The sequence below is a fragment of the Scheffersomyces amazonensis genome (genome assembly GCF_036850825.1).
Source record: "Scheffersomyces amazonensis strain UFMG-HMD-26.3 chromosome Unknown RJT21scaffold_1, whole genome shotgun sequence".
NCBI classification, from domain to species: domain Eukaryota; kingdom Fungi; phylum Ascomycota; class Pichiomycetes; order Serinales; family Debaryomycetaceae; genus Scheffersomyces; species Scheffersomyces amazonensis.
Genome location: NW_027042741.1, coordinates 1,858,033 through 1,878,692, shown reverse-complemented (window position 1 = coordinate 1,878,692; position 20,660 = coordinate 1,858,033). Strand labels below are relative to the sequence as shown.

Sequence of the window (20,660 nt, the reverse complement as noted above, 5' to 3'; positions counted from 1 at the left end):
GAAAAAAAAATTGAGCCGAACGAAAACAAGCACTTCTGTTAACTTAGTGTTTTTTTTATTAGGTACACCATTAAAATTAATATATATTAGGTTATATATAGTTTAGGGGAGTTTGTTGATTTGACGTATATATAGAAGTACTTATTAAGGTAGAATATCTCCGAGGAATTTTCATTAGCTTTTATCACTATCGAAATTTATTCCTTAGTTAACCATTTTTCACAACCTTTTTGTCTGAAAAATATATCCAATCCTAGCTTTCGGGATTAGTCAAATTTATCATAACTTAATTTACATAGCTTAACTTGGCTTAATTTAGCTTAACTTAACTTATTCATTCGTTTATCCATTCACTGAACCATTTTCATTTCTGAGACTGTCAGCTCGTTTATTTTCATATTATTTTCATATCATTTGACTTTTTTTTTTGATTTTTCATTCATTGGTTTGTTTAACAATAGCATTGTATGCCTTGTATTAATCTAATATTTAATTTGTGTCATTATCTGTACCATGTCAACATCTAATTCTACATCCACTACTTTTATAGCTCAACCTGAATCTCAATCCGTTGCATCTCATGCTGTGGTGGTCCCACTGACTTATCCCATTCGTGAATTACAACTGATCCCATTTAATTGTCAATTGGAATTTATAGCAAATACTAGTTTAAATTTAGCTAAGAACCAATTCAATTCAAATCAGAATCATAGTTATTCAAGATATAACAATAATCATCAACAAAACAACTATAACCATAATCATAACCACAACCATAACCACCATAATAACCATAGTAATGGTAATAATGGTAACAATCAACAACTGAATAAATATGCTTATGCTGCTGTAGCTGCCACTGCTGCTATACAACATCAGCAACAACAAAGTTACTTGATTCAACAGCAACAACAGCAGTATTATGCCTATAATCAACAACAACAGCAACAACAGCAACAACAGCAACAGCAGCAACAACAACAACTTCCTCATTCTCAAAATCAGCAACAAAGAAACAGCCAGTACCAACATTATCAACAAGATCGTCAAAATCAGCAACAACTGCATGTACAATCTCAACAAGGTTCTTACCAAGGATATCAAGAACCTTTAGTGCAACAGAATTCGAATTCGTATCAACTGTATCAACAGTCAACACGTCAACATATTCCTCAAGTCTTTTCAGGGTCTGAAACGAATAATAGTGGCAGCAGTGGTACTAACAGATCGAATTTTTCCACGACTTCTTCAATGTTTTCTGATACTTATTCATTAGGAAGTCAACAAAATGTTATTCCATCTCCTACTGGTTCTGTATCCACAAGTGCTACTCCATCTGTTCAAGGTCCAGCTGGTATTGATCTCAAGAATAATTTCTTGATGTTTAATGAGAGTTCTACTTCAATCTCATCACCTACTGCTCAATCAATTTTGCTGCAAACTGCCCAACATACTCCATCTAAGGCACCACAACCTCCTCAACTTCAAACTAAGTTGTATGATACTATTGGTGGATCAAGTAATAATTCTCCAATTTTATTTCCTCCAACAAGTGGAAGTTCTAGTAAGAATTCTCCACCTAATTTATTTTTATCAACTCCAACCGGTACTACCAACACTACTCCTATGAAATTAAGTCAATCTAGTGCTAGTTCGACTGCCACTGCAAGTACTAGTAATGCATTTCTTAATTCACCATCTTTGTTGCCATCTACTGTTACTGGAGTAAATTGGGGTAATTCCAGTTCTACAAACTCTAATGCTACGGGATCTATTTGGGGTAATCCTGCCAAGGCTCCTGTAGTTGGAACTACAGGTCCAAATCTTGGCAAGAACATTATTGGGTTTGGAAATTCAAGTGTATGGTAACGGTTCATATTTTTTTATCATCTAATTCATTGTTACTTTACTTTATTATTATTCTTATTATTGTTATATTATAACTCCCACTATCTAATTATTATCTGTTTGTTTTTTTTTATACATCAAATCGGTTGGGTGCAAAAAGGAATATGTTATCATCATTGAAAATAAAATGTGTTATTTTTATTCCAATCTTCGAAACTCATTCAATTCATTCAATTATATTTTTACTTTTACTTATACTTATATTTATATCTATATTTATTGTGTTGTGTTCACAATGCTACTGAACTATTCATTTTGTTTATCTTATTGTTAATTATTTCTATTTTATTACTTACTTACTGTTGTTCAAAATAAAAGAGTGCTAGAGATCCGTCAGGTTTAATCCTTTATATTCATCATTACTATTAATTATTGTTGCTGTCTTTGTTTGGTGGAGTTTTAGTTATAGGGACTTACGTATATACTGTTAATACATAATTGCTTACCTTTAATAAATTTTAGTTTCGCGTAGAGAGCCGCAAATTGCCAGAAAGAATCACTCACTCGTCATGTTTAGTAGCTTAATTGGAAAAGGTAGTGCGATTGGGAATATTTCACTATTATATATGTCGTAGATCTATATCTCCTTCACTAATAGACACTACAACTACAAGCCTAGCCGACTTACCATATTACCATAGTTATAATGACAAGTGATATTTCTCTTAAGAAGCTTGTGAGAAAAGCCAGAAGTAAAAAATTAATTAGTAAAATATTCTTGTCGTTATATGAGGAACTTAATGCTAGGCAATTAATCTCCGACAATGAATATACTACTGAATTCTTACAAATTGATATTAATGATGAAAGTAATAATGATAAAGAATATCAAATTAAATTGGCTATTGATGTATCATTTAGTTCAGTGGATCAATTAACAAAATTCTGGACAAATTTATCAAAAGTATCACCAAATTTACAAGTATCTTATATTATACAAGTTCATAAATTACTTAGTAGGAAACAATCAAAGATCGATAAAGAAATACTTAAGAGTTTAACTTTTACTCAACTTAAGCAATATATATCTAGTATTAATTTTGATTCAAAAAGTTTAGATGAAGGGGCCAACTCACTTATAAATCAATTGACTCTTTTCACTATATCCTTTATTAAGAATGATAAATTAGATAGTATCATTGATGATCTGTCAATTAAAGCCTTAGTACTGGCTGTTGTTCGTTTACTTAAATTACTGAAATTAACTCAATTATTAACATTTTTTATATCAAAAATTAAGTCAATTGTTAGTATAGATCAAATCAATGAATTGGAATCTCAAACGAATCTGGATTCAAAATCTATAGAAAATGATTCTTCCACTAGTTCTACTACCACAAATTCTTCAGCATCAACATCTTCAGCTTTTAAAAATCTTAATATCTCAAGTTTACCACCTGCCAAACTTGAGAATTTTAATGATACGAGAAAGTTCTTGTGGTTTAGTAAAATCATGAAAGATTGGAAGTTTGACAATAATGAGAAATTCCTTAAAAGCTTTATAAATAATTTTGTTCCTAATCAAAAAAGGAAGAATCCATACTATATAACTTCCGAATTAATTAAGTCCTCATTCAAAGGATTTGGGTCATCAGTATTGAACAATGAACCAAAGTATATTCTTTTTAATTGGAAGAATTTCATTGTATCAAGAATTCCCATTATATTACTAGAATTAAAGATCAGCAGTAATGTAACCAATAACAATAATAACAGCAACAATAATAATAATAATAATAATAGTGAAGAAATAGATACCATCGATAGAGCTGTGTTGGTAGGGTTTAATTCTCAGAGTGACTCAATTATCAAAGTTTTAACTAACTTAAAAATTGGAAGTGTAAAAACTTATGATCTAAGACAACTTTTTGTAAAGAGTTTAATCTTTAACAAATTATTACCACCATCAGCATTTCAAAAATTCTTTCCTATGGAATCTAAAATTACTCATCAAGTAATTATGAATGAATTAAATCAATTCAATTATGAATTAAATATTAAACAAAAATTTAGAGAGAAATTAATTAATATTAATGGTGAATTTACATCACTTGAAGAATCAGGTTTAATTTCTTATTGTGATTCTTTACCAACTTTATTGGAACTTCTGTATAAAAGACAAACTGAATTAAGTTTAGTTGTATTAGATATTATGAAAGATTTAATTCAATCAAAGCAACATGAAAAATTGAATAGATTACTTTTATCAATATTAAATAATATTCAATTATTAAATATAATTGCATTTAATTCAACCCCGGAAAAGCTTTTATTTTTATTAATTGACTTTATTGATTCTGAATATTATGATGTAGCCAATGATGATGATGAGAATTTTCAAGAATCATATTCTTATTGTGGAGTTATAATATTAGCCACTATTCTTATAATTGAAACTTTTAAAATTGATTTATCATGTATATCATTTAAAAATTCATTTCTTATTGAATATATTAATGATTTTTATTATAGATTATGTGATAATTTAACTAATCAAGCTCCTTTAGCAGTAAAGGATAATGAAGAAGATTCTATTATTATAATTAATTATAATAATTTATTAACTGATTGGGTTAATGCATTATTTGATGATTCAAATGATGGTTTATCAGATGAATTAATTAAATCTATTGGAATTAAACAAATTTATAAATTAATTCCTATTGTATATCAACAAGCAATAGTAGCTACTGAATTTGGGAAAATTGATTTTAAAATTTTAACTAATGGTCTTGATTATTTATCTCAAATCTTTTTAATTCCATGTATAATAAGTATAATTCAATGGTTATTAAAGAAAATTAGAATATCTAAACAAGATAATGATAGTTTATTTATTAAAGTATTATTTGAAATAATTAAATCTAATAATAATAGTACAAGTCATGATTTATCTACTTTAATATTTAAAACTATTATTAATATCAGTGGTAGTAATATACTTTTAACTTTAAAAAAGGTAAAAGATTGGGATAATTCTACTAAAATTAAAGAAATTATAAATACAGTCACAGGAATTTTAGATCCAAATTATATTGAAATGGATTCTTCTTTAAAGGAAAGTACTAAGACTCAAAATCTTAATTTAACAGAAGAAGTTAAGAATCATTTAATTAATTTTCAACTGAATTTTGAATCATCTACTGGTACCCCACCTTATGATCAACAAACATTCTTTTATCATAAATATCTTAATAATCATGCCCCAGAATTAGTTCGATTATTAATATTAGAAACTCAAGCATTTCAAAAATCAAATAATGAACTTACAAAAGTCTTTATTAATTTAGCAGTTTATATGATAGTCATAAATCTGGTTGAATCTAATACTGATAAACAGTATTGGAAGAATCAATTACTGAATACTTCATATGAATCCAATAAAAGTAGAATTAAATCTAACTGGAAAACTTTTGATCAAAAGTTTAATTTAAGTATGGAAAGTCATTATTCTAGTATATTTAATGATTCAAATTCTGATCTGCAATCAGCAAATGGAACTGAATTAAACCAAAAAAAGGAGGAATCAGTAGATGTTATGGATGGATTCTCTTCAATGTTAAAAGATGTAGATGATGATGATATGATCCTTGGAGATGATGATGATTTATTTAATGATAAGAATATTGGAGGAATTGATAGTTTACCATTAACAGTAACTTCTTCGGAAGTGAAAACTAGTATTATTTATGAAGAATTTAAAAATAAGATTAATCAAAATAACAATTTATTGAGACAGTTTAATGAAATTCGTCTCCATGAACCTGAAAGTACATTAGGTAAGACATTGAACATATTGAATGATAAGATTATTGAAGAAATAAATGCTTTATATTTCTGAATGAAACTTTTATAAGTATATAACTATATATATATGTATATAACTATATATATATATTTATCACTTGTGTATATGCTATAGTAATGCTATTAATGAAGATGACTGAATAATTATAATAATAATTATAATAATGAACTATTTTGAACTATTTTGAACTCTACCATACATCAACGTTATCATCTTAAGAAGGTGGTTGCGTATAATTATTGTACTGTAACTGATAAACATATTTCCTTAACTGATTATTCTCTTCACTCTTTCTAATGATCTCTTGATCTTTGATCTTTAGGTTTAACAATAGTGTTTCATTTTCAGATTCTAGAAGTTGAATCTTTGACTTTAACTGTCGAATGAGTTCCTTGTAGTCTTGAGCTGTTTTCAGAAATGTCGACATCCTTTCAGTCAAGATCGTATTAGTCCTTAAAAGATCATTGATATTTTCTCCCAATTTTTGATAGTACAATGCAAGCTCACTGTTATTATCGGTAAGTTCATCTTTATTATCGGTATCTACAATTGTATTCTTCAAATTGACTGCATTAAGTTCATGATATTTTTGTTTCAGTTTTGCTGTCAACTTGTTAGACATATAGTCAGGGGTATTGAATGGTTCAACTTAAAGTTGATGCTTATGATATAAAGATTTAAAGAAATGTGCGATGGCACTATAGATGATGAATTATTGGTTTCAATTGATGTTGGATGTTCACCAAACTCTTGTGATGATCGGCGGCCATTATTTCAGTACGACTTCCTTGTCCTGGTTGCTGTGTGTCTCTGGAGAGAAATCCTGAAAACTTGCAAACGTGTAAAATTCTGATAAGAAAGAGGTCTGGTAACCCTTCATTTACTGGTTAAGTTTTGCAACCATCATCAAAGAAAATAGCATATGGACAGTTAGATCATACAATTTGACCTTTTACAAATTTCTAGAATCTCTTTCAAATAGTGGCTATTCAAATCTATGATTTTTAATAATTGCAACTTTGTAATGTTTGCAGTCATTCGAACTTCCCGACACCCTCCAATTGCAGGTTTTTAAAGTTTGCCGCTAAAAGACGGTGGGACAAAAACTTAGTGCGGTCTTTTTATTTGGCATTACATTGTTATCTAATCTGAGTCAAAAATGCCGTTCCCGGTTCAATTTTGCGGAAAACACTCGAGTACTACAATACCAAAATAAATAAAATACTTAGAGTTTTAGACAGTTTGTGGAGAAATGAAATACAAATATGTTCAGCTGTTATAGTTCATAAGATTTTGTCTTCTGCAACTTAATTTAATACTGGCGTGGAGGAGTAATTGCGAGCTGTGGTGCGCTTCTCCTTTGGATCGGATCGGACAACAGGCCCAATAGGATCTCTTTCTCATTAACTAAAGACAATATTAAAGTTTACGGAGAAATATATTGAACGTATTGTGGTGCTCCTGAAAGCCGAGACCCATTACAACAAAGCGGAGGTGGCTTGAACTGTAAAATCAACTGAAAAAATCAACTGAAAAATCGTATCATAAATATTAAATATTACTATCCGTAAGTTCCAAATGATGTCCCCGAGAGTTTGTTGTACATATAGTCGTAAAGATAAACTTCATCCAGGCCATCCGGGATCTGACTGCGTATAAGCCAGACCATTTTGCCAAAATTGGACTAGATAAATTCATAGAAAATAAATGATAACTATACATTAAAGCAAGATAAAGGGACCCGATTGAGTTACAGTAGCCCAACGATTATTATTTAGAATATACAAAGTAAAGTATGTTCACAATGTCAAATATAATTTCTTCAAGTCAAAACTTTAAAAATTGCCTTGGAATTGCCTAATTAGGCAGTCGCGCTTATATTTATACCTTATCATCGCGATTAATCTGTATCACAAAATTGATCTTCTGATACAGAATTGTGCTAGCCGTAGCCCTTAATTATGGATGTCTGTCATGGTAATACTATTAATATTATTTAGTTGCTATACTATAAAATTAAAAGCCTCAATTCAGGTTATCTAAATTAATTCAATATACACTTATCTGTACCATGCACGCACGCTTTCATTTTTACTCTAATTCATTTTATTTGGGGGTTGTTATCTTAACTATGAAATATTAATATATAAATAAAATGATTTATCCTCTATCTCATTGTAGCAATTTATTGTTATTGAACGTTGGAAGTTTTCATATTAGTTTTATACAACCATGAATACTATAAAATCCAGAACTGAAGAACATCTTCATAATGTTTTATCAAATAGATCTGAAATTAGATCTATTGATCCTTTACATGTAGTTAATGATGATGATTTATTAGCACAAATTGGTTATAAGCAAGAATTAAGTAGACATTATTCTACTTTCCAAGTTTTTGGTATTGCTTTCTCTATTATGGGTTTATTACCATCTATTTCTTCTACTATATATACTGGGTTAGAAGCTGGTCCTGTTGGTTTAGTTTGGGGTTGGTTTGTAGCTGGATTTTTCATTTTATGTGTTGGTACTTCGATGACCTTTTTAGGTTCATCCATGCCAACAAGTGGTGGTTTGTATTATTATACTAATTATTATTCTCCAGATTCCATCAGAGTTCCATTGAGTTTTATGATTGCTTGTTCAAATTCTCTTGGTTTAATTGGTGGTATTTGTTCTATTAGTTATGGTTTTGCAGTTGAAGTCTTATCAGCTGTATATATTAACACTGATGGTAACTTTGAAATTACCAATGCTAAATGTTATGGTATTTTCGCAGCATGTGTCATTTCAAATGTGCTCATTTGTTGTATAACTACCAAACATACCGCTTCTTTACAAACCGTTTCCATTGTTGTCAATTCTTTCCTTTGTATTTTATTCCTTATTGCTGTCCCAGCAGGTGCTGGTAAAACCATTGGCTTCAATGATGCTCATTATATTTTTGGTGAATTACAAAATATTAGAACTTGGAATTCTGGTTGGTCATTCATTCTTTCTTTAATGCCAGCCATTTGGACTATAGGTGCTTTTGACTCAGTCATACATTGTTCTGAAGAAGCAAAAAATGCTCAAAGATCTATACCATGGGGTATATTAGGATCTATTTCCGTTTGTTGGATAGTGGGTTGGTTTATTGTTATTGTTTCCTGTGCTTGTATCAAAGGAGGTGACACTGCAGCTGTTTTAGATTCTGCTACAGGATCTCCAATGGCTCAAATTATTTATGATTCATTAGGAAAGAAATGGGCTGTTGCTTTTATGGCCTTAATTGCTATTGGTCAATATTTGATGGCTTGTTCTATTATGGTTGCTGCTTCTAGACAAATCTGGGCTTTTGCTAGAGATGAAGGTTTACCATTTGTCTATAATTATGTTAAGTATGTTAACCCTAAAGTTAAAGTTCCAATCAGAGCTACTATGTTTGCTGGTATCATTTCTTTATTATTAGGTTTACTTGTCCTTATTAATGGTAGTGCTGGTTCAGGTGCTTTATTCTCCTTGGCTGTTGCATCTAACATTTTGGCTTGGGGTACTCCTGTCTTATTGGTCATTTTACCATATGGTAGAAAGAGATTTATTCCAGGTCCATTCTACTTAGGTCCAGTTCTTTCCAATATCATCAATGTCATTACAGTTTTTTGGATTGCCTTCATTATTGTCATGTCAATGTTCCCAGATAGTAAGGATGTTACTAGAGATACTATGAATTATACTTGTGCAATTAACGTAAGTGTGTGGCTTTTATCTTTAGTTTATTACTTTGTTTGGGGTTACAGAACTTATTCTGGTCCTAAATCTAATCTTGAAGAATTTGATAGCATTAATGGTGATGAAACCATTCAAAATGTTGATCAAATCTTATCTGATGAAAAAGAAAAGGTCTAATCTGGACCATTTTATTTATCATTTATTGCTTATTTTATTATGTTTATTTAATTCTTGCTTAATAGATCTCTTTGTTCTGTCCATGGTTATATCTTTTAATTTACATTCACTGGCTGATTTAATTACTTAATACTCTGTAGAATTAAAGCCGGGTGGCGCAATAAGTCCGAGCCTCTTGGGTGCAAAATAATTGCACCTTTAAACCTACTTGAGGCTTTGGCATAGAAATGAATTGACTCGGCTTAACCTAAATATAAATATCTATCAATTGTTCATCGTTTTGAGAAGATTCTGAGTTGTAGCCAAAGCATGACCATAGTAATTGAGTGGTACTTGTCTCTTCCATCTGCCTCGTAGATAGTTAAGGTATCTATCATTTTTATTCGTTATTTATCTCCTTTTATTTTGTTCATCAGTATGTATCAAGGGGGACCGTAGGCTACTTGTAGTCTAGTCGATACAGATTCACTTATTTACTAAGAGTTAGAGTTACAGTTACAGTTTTGTTTAGTATTAGTGTCTTATTGGCAGTATAAAGGGTAAGAGTAAAATTGTCACCTATCTTGTCATGTGACCAGATTTATAAGCAAAAATTGTTATCACCGAATTTTGATTTAGTAAGCCGCACATTTTTTTAAGGCCGAGCTATCTCCATCTCCGTAAATACCGAGATGTATCTTAAAGCTAGTAAAAGGGTCGAAACATAGCTGCTAAATTTATTTAATTGATCCTCTTCCTTTATGCACGTGAAGACAAATCGCTTAATAGTAAGCATTGTACATGTATTGAGAGGCAAATAAGTTCATACAACTTTAATTTTAAACTGTTGACATACCTTAATAGTTATTCAACACGTTAAACATTAAATTAGTACCCCATTCCATTTAGAAAGCCTTAAATAAATATTTAGTGAATGAATATCATTTTGGTGTACTAATTACCAATTGTGTTAAAGTAATTTTAATACAGATAAAAAAAAGGGTGCTTACAATGTCTGCTGCACCTACTTCAGGAGCTCCTCACACAAGGAAAAGAAACAGAATAACACTTGTTTGCAATGTTTGCAAATTTAGGAAAGTGAAATGTGATAGAAATCTGCCATGTAATTCTTGTAAGAAATATAATACTTCAGATATATGTTCATATACTGAACCATATAATGGAGAACATCCGACAAAGAAACTGAATACTGCTACAACATCACCTTCAAATGGTGTGGTGCTATCATTACATTCTGGATCTAACTCCACCTCATCTATAGTATCTACAAATAAACCAAGCTCGAACTCTTTATTCAATTCTGGTGAATCTCAAGATTATGTTGATTTTAGTTCATTACCAAAAATAAAGCTGACCATAAAACCAAATTCTAATGGAACTTTCGTAATACCAGAACCAAAACCTAAAAGTACTGTCCCTCCATCATTTACTATAAAAGGTCGAACTCAAGCTCCAGTAGATGATTTTGGTCGTATAGGTGGCAGTAATGGTGTAGCATATGATTATGATGGCTCTAGTAATGGATCTTATTCAAGTATTGGAAAGACTACATATGCTACTACCCTAACTAATTCTACTTCAACACCAGTTTCGTCTTCATCACCAGATATTGCTGTAGAATTTCCAAGCAGACACGAAAGTAGTTCCACAACAACATCCAGAATATTTTTAGTGTCAAAGCAGTATACTCATTTTATGAAAAGTTTAAAGGGTTCCAAAGCATTTGTTGGTGTTAATCCTATTGCATCTCCAGATGATACTATAAATTTTCATAGATACAATTCCATATCTAATGGTGCAGATTGTAGTGAGAACTGTCCAGGACCATTTACTTGGTCGGCGTATATGAGGCTTGATCCTGCTATGAAAGATATGTGTGCATTCTTAACTGTCAAAGCCCAAGATTTTGATAATCGAAGAGTTCAACTTATAGCCAAATTACAAGGTGCAGATAAAGCTGAATTTGAAAAATCATTTCATTGGAATAAAACTCCCCTCCAGTTCTTACAGAGAATGAATCTTAGTGCCATTAAAATATTTAATCCTTCAGAATATAATATTAATGATATTTCACTTCCCTTGGGTTTAAATTTTGTAGCAGATGAAGAAACCCTCAATGCAAATAATAATAATTTAATTGAAAAGATTTTAAAAGTTTTGCCAACAAAAAGAATTATGTGGATCCATGTTAATAGATTCTTCAAATTCATTTATCCTTTTCTTCCAATATTAGATGAAATTTCTTTTAAAGAATCTGTTACTGAATTAATTGGTGAAGAATCTTATCTGGATGAAAAGATTTCGCAAATAAAGATTTCAAAGAACATAGATTTTGCTATATTAGGGATGATCTTAATAATTACTAGGATGAGTTATCTTTCATTAATTGCGAATGATAAAGAAGTCGATAGTTATAATCTAAACTATACTCCAGCAAGCGGTCCAGCACCATATGTTGAGGTTCAGCAGTTAAGTTCTTCTGAGAGAGTAAGTTTGAGAATTCTTCTAGAGAATTCAATTGGTATAGAATATATTGTCTTAGCAAGGTCCTGTCTTAATCAATTTCAACTTTTCCAAAAGATTGATTTGACAATTTTGCAGTTGGCATTATTAATGCGAATGTACGTATTTATAGCCCCTGAGGATTCGGAGGGTCCTGACCAGAACCAGTTTCAAACTTATACTGGAACTTTAATCCTGATGGCTTATTCCATGGGCTTACATCGTGATCCAGAAGCTTTCAATGATCCAGAAAGTAATCCCAGGATAAATAACCTCAAAAGGAAAATTTGGTTTTTATTGAATTACATAGATTTGTTCCAATCTTATACTTATGGTGTTCCGCTAACTACAAATCCCTTATTTTCCGATTGTAAATTCCCTTATATCGATAAAGAGAATAATAATATTAATATTACATTCTACAATTTGGAAACACATACTTTAAATTCTTGGAAAATATTGGAGCCTATTTTCGTTAAGTTAAGGTTAATTTTACATGACGTATTAAATGTTAATCATGATGTATCGCTAACAAAGCTCCTGGAGCAATTAAGTGATGTAGAGATTTTCGTTGCAAATTATATGGGTACAGATGTCCAAGAATTTCTTGATGCAATTAAGAATCTTGATGAACCAGGGAAGTTTCATAAAGTGTTACTGTTTACTTACTATATCCAACTTAAATTTTTCTTAATGTCAGTCTATTACCATTTATTCATTTATTATGAAGGTAAAGGTAATTATGAATTAACCTATTTTTATCTTAAGAAAATATTCCTGATTATCGTTGAAGAATTTTTGCCAAATTTTGGTAACGTTCTCGAAATGCAACATCATTATTTTGGTTACGCATGTAATTTATTTTTAATTCCTGTGCTAGAATCAGCTATGCACAGGTGTACTGGTTTTATGTTCGGTATTGTTGTTAGAATCAATTACGCTTTAAGATTTTTGTCAAAGATTAACACAGAGGATCATGATAGAAAATATGCCAATGATCTTGAGTATAAAGCCTACTATGATTCAATGGAGCAACTTCTTTACTTTTGCAATAAATATTGTAAAATGTTAATATTATGGTTCGCTAAATTGGGAGATAGATATTTGCATTCTTGGAGAGTTAGCAAATGTCACATGTATATTTTAAAAGCAATTGGCAGTGATGAATTCTATAATGTATTTGATTTTGTGCAGTTAGCACCTGGTGGTGAAAATTGCGTAGGTACGGAGTATCAAAAGACCTTGATTAAGTTTAGTTTGTCAACAGAATTAGCTGAAGAACTTGTCGGTGTTATATATAATGCTTTAAAAAGATTCCGTTTCACTGGGGGCGATAAACTACGTGAGCAATATATATCACTTTATGGACCACTTTCCCAGGCTGATGAGGCAAGACATGCCATTGCTCAATTAAAACTGTCAACTTCAGAAAATTTTAAGAGCCAGAGATATGAAGAGACTCCGCCAGCTTCCCAAATCCCATTAGAAACAAGTTTTTCTTTACCAGAATTATCTGGTGAATCTCAGAGTCCACAAGAAGTTAACATTGATTATTTATTTAATATGTTGAGTAATAAGGCTGCAGTAGGTGCTAATTATGATACATTCACTACTACTTCGGATTCGGATGCTAGTAAAAGTGGTCTGGTGGAAGATTTACATAGTGTTTTAGAGAGTTATTATGCATTGGATGATCCTCATTTTGAGATCTTTAACCGTCTCCCTCTTGATAAGCTTTTTGGTAGCTTTGATGATTCTACTAAATAGTGGAAAGTGCTTTACGTTGTATATATTAGGTAGTTTGATTTCTGTTTTATGTAAATATCGGGGTAATTTAATATTAATTCGCAGCAATTTTAATATAATTTTAAGAAAATAAATAATATAGAGGCTATCATTTTACATAGATGGGGAGCAAATACGTTCTTAGTAGAACCTCTCCAAGTAAATTAGACGAGTTTAGATAATACAAATACAGTATATATTATTACAGGAAATAGTCTATTTCAAGGAATACCGTAGCAAATAACACTAGTGCTACTAACCAAATAGTGTACACCATAACCGCAATATGTATTTCAAAGCTTTCGCGATCTAAGCCGGGGGCTCGGACTTTTTGATTGACATAAATGAGACTAATTCATGTAGTTGCAATGCAATAAAACTACTAAATTTAATGGTTTAAATAGTTTTATCAATTCAAATATTGTTATACATGATTTGATACTGTCCTAATAGATTTCAAGCTCTAATAAATGATACATTATTGTAAATTATAACAATTTTATTATTAGATCAGATCACATGACAACAGACGCATGACCATTCTCCCCCATAATTTTCTTATTTCCCATAGTTAACAACATCCAATAAAATGTGCGTAATTTGTAAAAAAGACACCCCCGGGAAACAAATCCGGGCAAAGGAAAAAATTTAATGTGACAATTACAAAGAACCATTGTAGAGTTGATTGTTACTATATATTGCTAATTCTTTTCAAAGATACTACTTCAACAGGGAAGTTGATTGAAACTAATTAGTCCTTAATACTATCAATATTTTTAGATAAGATGTTCAGATCAATTCTTCGTCAAACTAGAGCTTTGAATGGATTTACCAATGGTTCCAGAAGTTTAGCTACTGCAGCTGCTTCCAAGCCAGCTCCAAGATTAAAGACTTTTAAAATTTACAGATGGAATCCTGATACTCCAGAAGTTGAACCAAAAATGCAAAGTTATGATATTGATTTAAATGAATGTGGTCCTATGGTTTTAGATGCCATTTTAAAAATTAAGAATGAACAAGATGCTACTTTAACATTTAGAAGATCATGTCGTGAAGGTATTTGTGGATCTTGTGCTATGAATATTGGTGGTAGAAACACTTTAGCTTGTTTATGCCGTATAGAAACTGATACTTCAAAGGAAACCAAGATTTATCCATTACCTCATATGTTTGTTGTCAGAGATTTAGTGCCTGATTTAACTCACTTCTATAAACAATATAAATCTATTCAACCATATTTACAAAGAGATACTCATCCTGCTGATGGTAGAGAAAACTTACAAAGTATTGAAGACAGAGCTAAATTGGATGGTTTATATGAATGTATCTTATGTGCTTGTTGTTCTACTTCTTGTCCATCTTATTGGTGGAATCAACAAGAATACTTGGGTCCAGCTGTCTTGATGCAAGCTTATAGATGGTTAATTGATTCCAGAGATCAAGCTTCAGGTATCAGAAAGGAAATGTTACAAAACTCTATGTCTTTATACAGATGTCATACTATTATGAACTGTGCTAGAACATGTCCAAAGGGTTTAAATCCAGGTAGAGCCATTGCTGAAATCAAGAAACAATTAGCTTTCGATTAGGTTATGATTACCTTTATCTATATTAATTGACGTATAATAATAATAGAGTTATTATTTTACCGATAAAACATCATTGAACAAATTAGTTGAATTGCTTCAGTAGCAACAATCAATTTATAAGATATGACAAGAAAGAACCATGTATTAATTGATCCTAAAACTCAATTGTTATGCATGTCATTAATAATTTGCATTCATTCATCATTCACTTACCCCATTCATCGGACACTATTGTAGCGAATTAGATTATAACGTTTGATAAACTTTTTCGTTACAAACAATCACCTTCCATAATTCGAAATTATATATATCTTTTTATAATTATTATTTCTAATTATTATTCTTTTCTTTATCATTTACGATTTTCCACTTATTTATTCATTTATATAATAATTACATATCATTTATAAAATCTTTTGCACCCTCTCATGTTTCAGGTAGCTTTTTGACGGACTAGGATTTGTAACGAAGAACTCCGATTGGTTGATACACACCAAGAACTGGAGACTTCGACTTCATGAAGCATCAAAATTGCAAAGGTGACGCATCGGTCTCTGTCACTTAATTTTGAAATACGTCCTTGTCAGTATGTGTGATAATATTCAGCTCTAGCCCTGGTGGGTTGCCTCGCTAAACATGATTTTTAAGCTTTAGTGTTGCCGCTTTAAAAATTATTCGTAACTTATGTAATTACTTATCTAATTGAAAGTAAGAAAACAATTCATGAGTTATTTCCAACCAAGATATTCAAAACATATTATATAACCATCTATCTAATGTTTTTAGACGAATACAGAGTGTATTAATACTACTTGGGATTGAATAATTGAACTTTATACACACGTGACATAATTATCGTGATTGGAGCCCCACAAAAACCAGAAAATATTTTTGTCGCGATAATGTCGAGCCAAACCAATACCCTCTTAAAGATCCACTTTGACTAAGGGTCAAAACAATGAAGGGTCGAGAATTAGCTTTAGACGAATATCCGCGAACTTTTCTATAAAGGTTTCTTATCCATAAGTGGAGATTTTCTGATTTTGCATGCAAAGTAAGTAAGGCTTATATTTTACTAAGTAATCTCTCACTATCATATTATATAGACCTTCGTAGCGAATGTTGAACCGTTGCAATTCAAAATAGAATTTCGGATGTGTAGGAGTTGTACGTCACTTAAGTCAGTAACTTATTAAAAAAAATTTTTGTTAGCGCAAAGCCACTCACCACCAAAAAAAATAAAAAAAGCTCGGAAAAGGGAAAGTATGCAACCAATCATTACTTAATTTGGGCGCAGGATCATGGCGTAGAGCCATTAATAACAATTTGAAATACAGGAGCAATAATCCCCCAAATAGGAGAATTTTGAGGATTTTAGAAAATGGCTATTTAACCGCATATCCTCTTAACTATGTCTCGACCATTGTCAAATACTTTTAGTAGTGATGGTATTTTAGTAATTCTGGGGTAAGTTTTGCAGCGGGGTTGCGAACACCAAAATCCCAAACTTTTCGCCAACTACAAGGGTCATTAACAACGAAGTAAATGTAATTCGATCCCAATAGAGACAATAATACGTAAAGTTAGCTAACGATAGAGAGTGCACCTCAAATAGTTATTTTCTCCACAAAAAAGATAGTGCTTCCCCTATCCTTTAACCTTTCTAGAAATGGCTATTCGTTTTACTATTGTCGCAAGTCGATATTGTACCTCTCCGATTGATAAATGGACTTAGCGTGCTTTTGCTAAAAACGCAACTCACTGTCCCTCTTTAACCCCCTCTCCACAGTGTTAAAATATCTCGGATCAAGATCATTCATAACCAATTCTATAATTTTGAAGTTTTCGTTTAAGTCTACCAGACTGTATTAATGGTCAATTGTAATTTATAAATAGGGGCCAAATCATCTTCTTTGTTCAAATTTATTTATTGTATTCTCTTCTTTTATAATATCATCAAGAGCATCTCTAATTATTTGATATACTCTCTCTGATTCTCAAACAAGTTTTTTACACTCAATTGCAAATTTAACAAAAATGGCTAAAGGAAAAGTTTTATTGGTTCTTTACGAAGGTGGTGAACATGCCATCCAAGAAAGAAAATTATTAGGTTCTTTAGAAAATGAATTAGGAATTATTAGAGGATACATTGAAGAACAAGGTTATGAATTAGTTTCAACTTCTGATAAGGATCCAGAACCAAATTCAATTGTTGATAAAGAATTGGCTGATGCTGAAATTGTTATTACTACTCCTTTCTTCCCAGCCTACATTACCAAGACCAGAATTGCCAATGCTCCAAAGTTGAAAATGGCTATTACTGCAGGTGTTGGTTCTGATCATGTTGATCTTAATGCAGCCAATGAAAGAAAAATCACTGTTACTGAAGTCACTGGTTCAAATGTTGTCTCTGTTGCTGAACACGTTATTATGACTATTTTAGTTTTAGTTAGAAATTTCGTTCCAGCTCATGAACAAGCAATCAACGGTAAGTGGGATATTGCTGCTGCAGCCAAGCAAGAATATGATTTAGAAGACAAGGTTATTTCTACTGTTGGTGCTGGTAGAATTGGTTACCGTGTTTTAGAAAGATTAGTTGCTTTCAACCCAAAGAAATTATACTATTATGATTATCAAGAATTACCAGCTGATGCTATTAAGAAATTAAACGATCTTTCCTTAATTTTAAATGGTAGAGGAGACATTGTTGAAAGAGTTGCTGACTTAGGTGATATGGTTAGCAGATCTGATATTGTTACCATCAACTGTCCATTGCACGAAAAGAGTAGAGGTTTATTCAACAAGGAATTAATTTCCAAGATGAAGAAGGGTTCTTACTTAGTCAACACTGCTAGAGGTGCTATTACTATTGAACAAGATGTTGCTGATGCTGTCAACTCTGGTCACTTAGCTGGTTACGGTGGTGATGTTTGGTACCCACAACCAGCTCCACCTGATCACCCATGGAGATCAATGAAGAACCCATACGGTGGTGGTAATGCTATGACTCCTCACGTTTCTGGTACTTCTCTTGACGCTCAAGCTAGATACTCTCAAGGTGTTAAGAATATCTTAGAAAGTTACTTCACTGGTAAACATGATTACAGACCTCAAGATGTTATTGTTATCGATGGTGACTACGCTACCAAAGCTTATGGTCAAAGAAAGTAAGTATGTCTGAATTGACTAAGTTTTTGTTTTTCGCTTGTTTTTATTTTTGCCATGTCAAACTTATGTTTTATGAAGTCAAGATTATGCAGTTTATGTGTTAGAGTTTTCTCTTTAGTAAAAAAGTATTAAAATATAAATGAATTTATTGTTTGAAAAGATTGCAAAAAAATTGTAGCGCGCAGCCTAAAAATTTTCGTGGATACCGATCATTGACGATATTTATTACTATGTCATTAATTATGGATGAAATTAATCTCTCCATACTAGGTAAGTTATCACCCGCTTGTATTGATAAATTAACTGGTGCCGAGGAAGATGTGGAAGATCAATTAATTTATAGATCGATTTCTCTGAATAACGTCTTGGAACCTCCTGTAGAGCAGACTTACTATACAAAAGTCAAAAAGGGTTCTACCTCCAAGGTCTATTTTGATAATGCTGAAGGGTTACGAGAACTAAATATAAACATACGGCAGAAACCGTCTAAGAATAGAAATAGAGGTAAACTATCGGCTAAGAAATCCATGAGCGGTATTATAGGAGCTGATTTGAGTCGTAACTTTCATGAGTATACCCCAGAAACCAAACAGAGCATATATAGTTTAGAAGATCTATATAGGTCTGTACAATTTCTTGTTGAAAATAAGTCTAGGAAATTATCAAGTATTAAAATCCTTAGTTTAAGAAGAAATTTAATGACATTGCTAATGATTCCAGTTAAACGTCATCCCGCAAGATTCAGAGTTATTTATTGGCAAGATTTAATCATAATTGACTACGATTGGGAATTTGAAAATGATACTCATGATTTTGATAAACTGCAGTATTCTGGATTCAAGTTTGAAGATGTGATTACTAAACCAAAACCAGTAGATGAAGGCTCTGTTGAAGATTTGTCATTAGAGCTTGAAAAACTTACACTCAATGATGAAAAGCTGTCATATTACACGGTAGTTGAACTGAAATTAAACGGAATACCCATACTATTCACAGCTGAAATTGATGCGGGGATCAAAGAGTCTACCCCAGGCATTGATAATTATGTTGAATTGAAAACTCATACTAATATATCTACCATAGATATGAATACTAGACCTCCATATAGGTTACAGTCAAAGTTGTTGACAACATATTGTCAGAATAAATTTATTAATGCCAAATATGGAGTTATTGGATTTAGATCACCGCAATATCGGTTGACTTCGATAAAATCTTTGGAGAATAACGAAATCGGTAACTTTATGAATAAGTATCCGATGCTTATTAGCGATGGAATATCGGTCAATGGAGGCCGATTATTTAAATGGTACAGTTTAATAGTTACGTGGTTGCATGATCAGATAAAGACAAGAGGTCAAAAAAATCGTAAAGAAGATGTACTTGTATTTCACTTGGAATGTGTTTCAGGTGAAACAGTGTTAAACACTCGTTTGAGTCTAAAGGAAATTACTGATAAAACCGAATCTAGCCGGCTATTTTCTACTACTGTTCCCCAATGGTTTCAAGAGTTTGTCAAGAAACAATCAGAAGGAAACAGTTAAAAGCGTAAGTCTTTTGTATAGAACCAAATAAAATTAATTTATTAAATTATTAAATGCAATAAAATCATGACCTATGGAAGTATATGTACAAGTTGAACGAATTATAGTAATATGTAAGTATGGATGAAAAATATCGAATTTAATCAGAAATAGCATCCTTGATGACTAATTTTCTTGAATAAGAATCAAAGTAATCTCTTAAATCATCAATTTTCATTTTAGATGGATCAGCTTTCATTATATGTTTATCCTTAAAGGTGACCAGTATTTCTTGATGATCTTTGGAGTTAGCAGTCAATACTTTAGTTTCCAATTTAGCACTATGAGGAACTCTGGCAAGAAATAATCTGGCTGATCTTCCACCTTTACTAAATGGATCGAACTTAACAGAGACGTTTGTGAAGTATTTTGTTATCATATCTGGTGATGGGCTGCGTAGAATGTTTAGTAGTTGAGGTTGTCTTATCG

At 31.5% G+C, this 20,660-nt stretch overlaps 8 protein-coding genes across 8 annotated transcripts; 7 read left to right on the top strand and 1 right to left on the bottom strand. All coding sequences in view use genetic code 12, as the record gives it.

Moving 5' to 3' along the window:
* Positions 1–49: 49 nt before the first annotated feature.
* On the top strand, positions 50–2,368 carry RJT21DRAFT_12911 (uncharacterized protein). Its single transcript, XM_064882942.1, has one exon. It carries the CDS (start codon positions 514–516, stop codon positions 1,867–1,869), a length of 1,356 nt encoding a protein of 451 aa, XP_064741220.1. The 5' UTR covers positions 50–513; the 3' UTR covers positions 1,870–2,368.
* A 1-nt stretch (position 2,369) lies between these two features.
* Positions 2,370–5,840, top strand: MED5 (Med5p). Its single transcript, XM_064882944.1, has one exon. It carries the CDS (start codon positions 2,555–2,557, stop codon positions 5,747–5,749), a length of 3,195 nt encoding a protein of 1,064 aa, XP_064741219.1. The 5' UTR covers positions 2,370–2,554; the 3' UTR covers positions 5,750–5,840.
* Positions 5,841–7,879: 2,039 nt separating this feature from the next.
* Positions 7,880–9,715, top strand: RJT21DRAFT_117540 (amino acid/polyamine transporter I). Its single transcript, XM_064880736.1, has one exon. The coding sequence runs from the start codon at positions 7,949–7,951 to the stop codon at positions 9,602–9,604; it is 1,656 nt and encodes a 551-aa protein (XP_064741218.1). The 5' UTR covers positions 7,880–7,948; the 3' UTR covers positions 9,605–9,715.
* An 879-nt stretch (positions 9,716–10,594) lies between these two features.
* On the top strand, positions 10,595–14,097 carry RJT21DRAFT_101669 (transcription factor domain-containing protein; the record flags this gene model as incomplete). Its single annotated transcript, XM_064879729.1, has 2 exons — positions 10,595–10,924; positions 11,315–14,097. The coding sequence occupies 2 exons, from the start codon at positions 10,595–10,597 to the stop codon at positions 13,871–13,873; spliced, it is 2,889 nt and encodes a 962-aa protein (XP_064741217.1). The 3' UTR covers positions 13,874–14,097.
* Positions 14,098–14,676: 579 nt separating this feature from the next.
* Positions 14,677–15,480, top strand: SDH2 (succinate dehydrogenase iron-sulfur protein subunit; the record flags this gene model as incomplete). Its single annotated transcript, XM_064882957.1, has 1 exon — positions 14,677–15,480. The coding sequence occupies one exon, from the start codon at positions 14,677–14,679 to the stop codon at positions 15,478–15,480; it is 804 nt and encodes a 267-aa protein (XP_064741216.1).
* A 2,037-nt stretch (positions 15,481–17,517) lies between these two features.
* FDH1 (formate dehydrogenase (NAD+)) lies at positions 17,518–18,651 on the top strand (the record flags this gene model as incomplete). Its single annotated transcript, XM_064885245.1, has 1 exon — positions 17,518–18,651. One exon carries the CDS (start codon positions 17,518–17,520, stop codon positions 18,649–18,651), a length of 1,134 nt encoding a protein of 377 aa, XP_064741215.1.
* A 174-nt stretch (positions 18,652–18,825) lies between these two features.
* Positions 18,826–20,281, top strand: RJT21DRAFT_117534 (uncharacterized protein). Its single transcript, XM_064880735.1, has one exon. It carries the CDS (start codon positions 18,879–18,881, stop codon positions 20,190–20,192), a length of 1,314 nt encoding a protein of 437 aa, XP_064741214.1. The 5' UTR covers positions 18,826–18,878; the 3' UTR covers positions 20,193–20,281.
* Positions 20,204–20,647, bottom strand: RJT21DRAFT_117532 (mitochondrial 54S ribosomal protein mL53). The gene has a single exon (XM_064880734.1). The coding sequence runs from the start codon at positions 20,608–20,610 to the stop codon at positions 20,332–20,334; it is 279 nt and encodes a 92-aa protein (XP_064741213.1). The 5' UTR covers positions 20,611–20,647; the 3' UTR covers positions 20,204–20,331.
* Between the last annotated feature and the right edge of the window lie 13 nt (positions 20,648–20,660).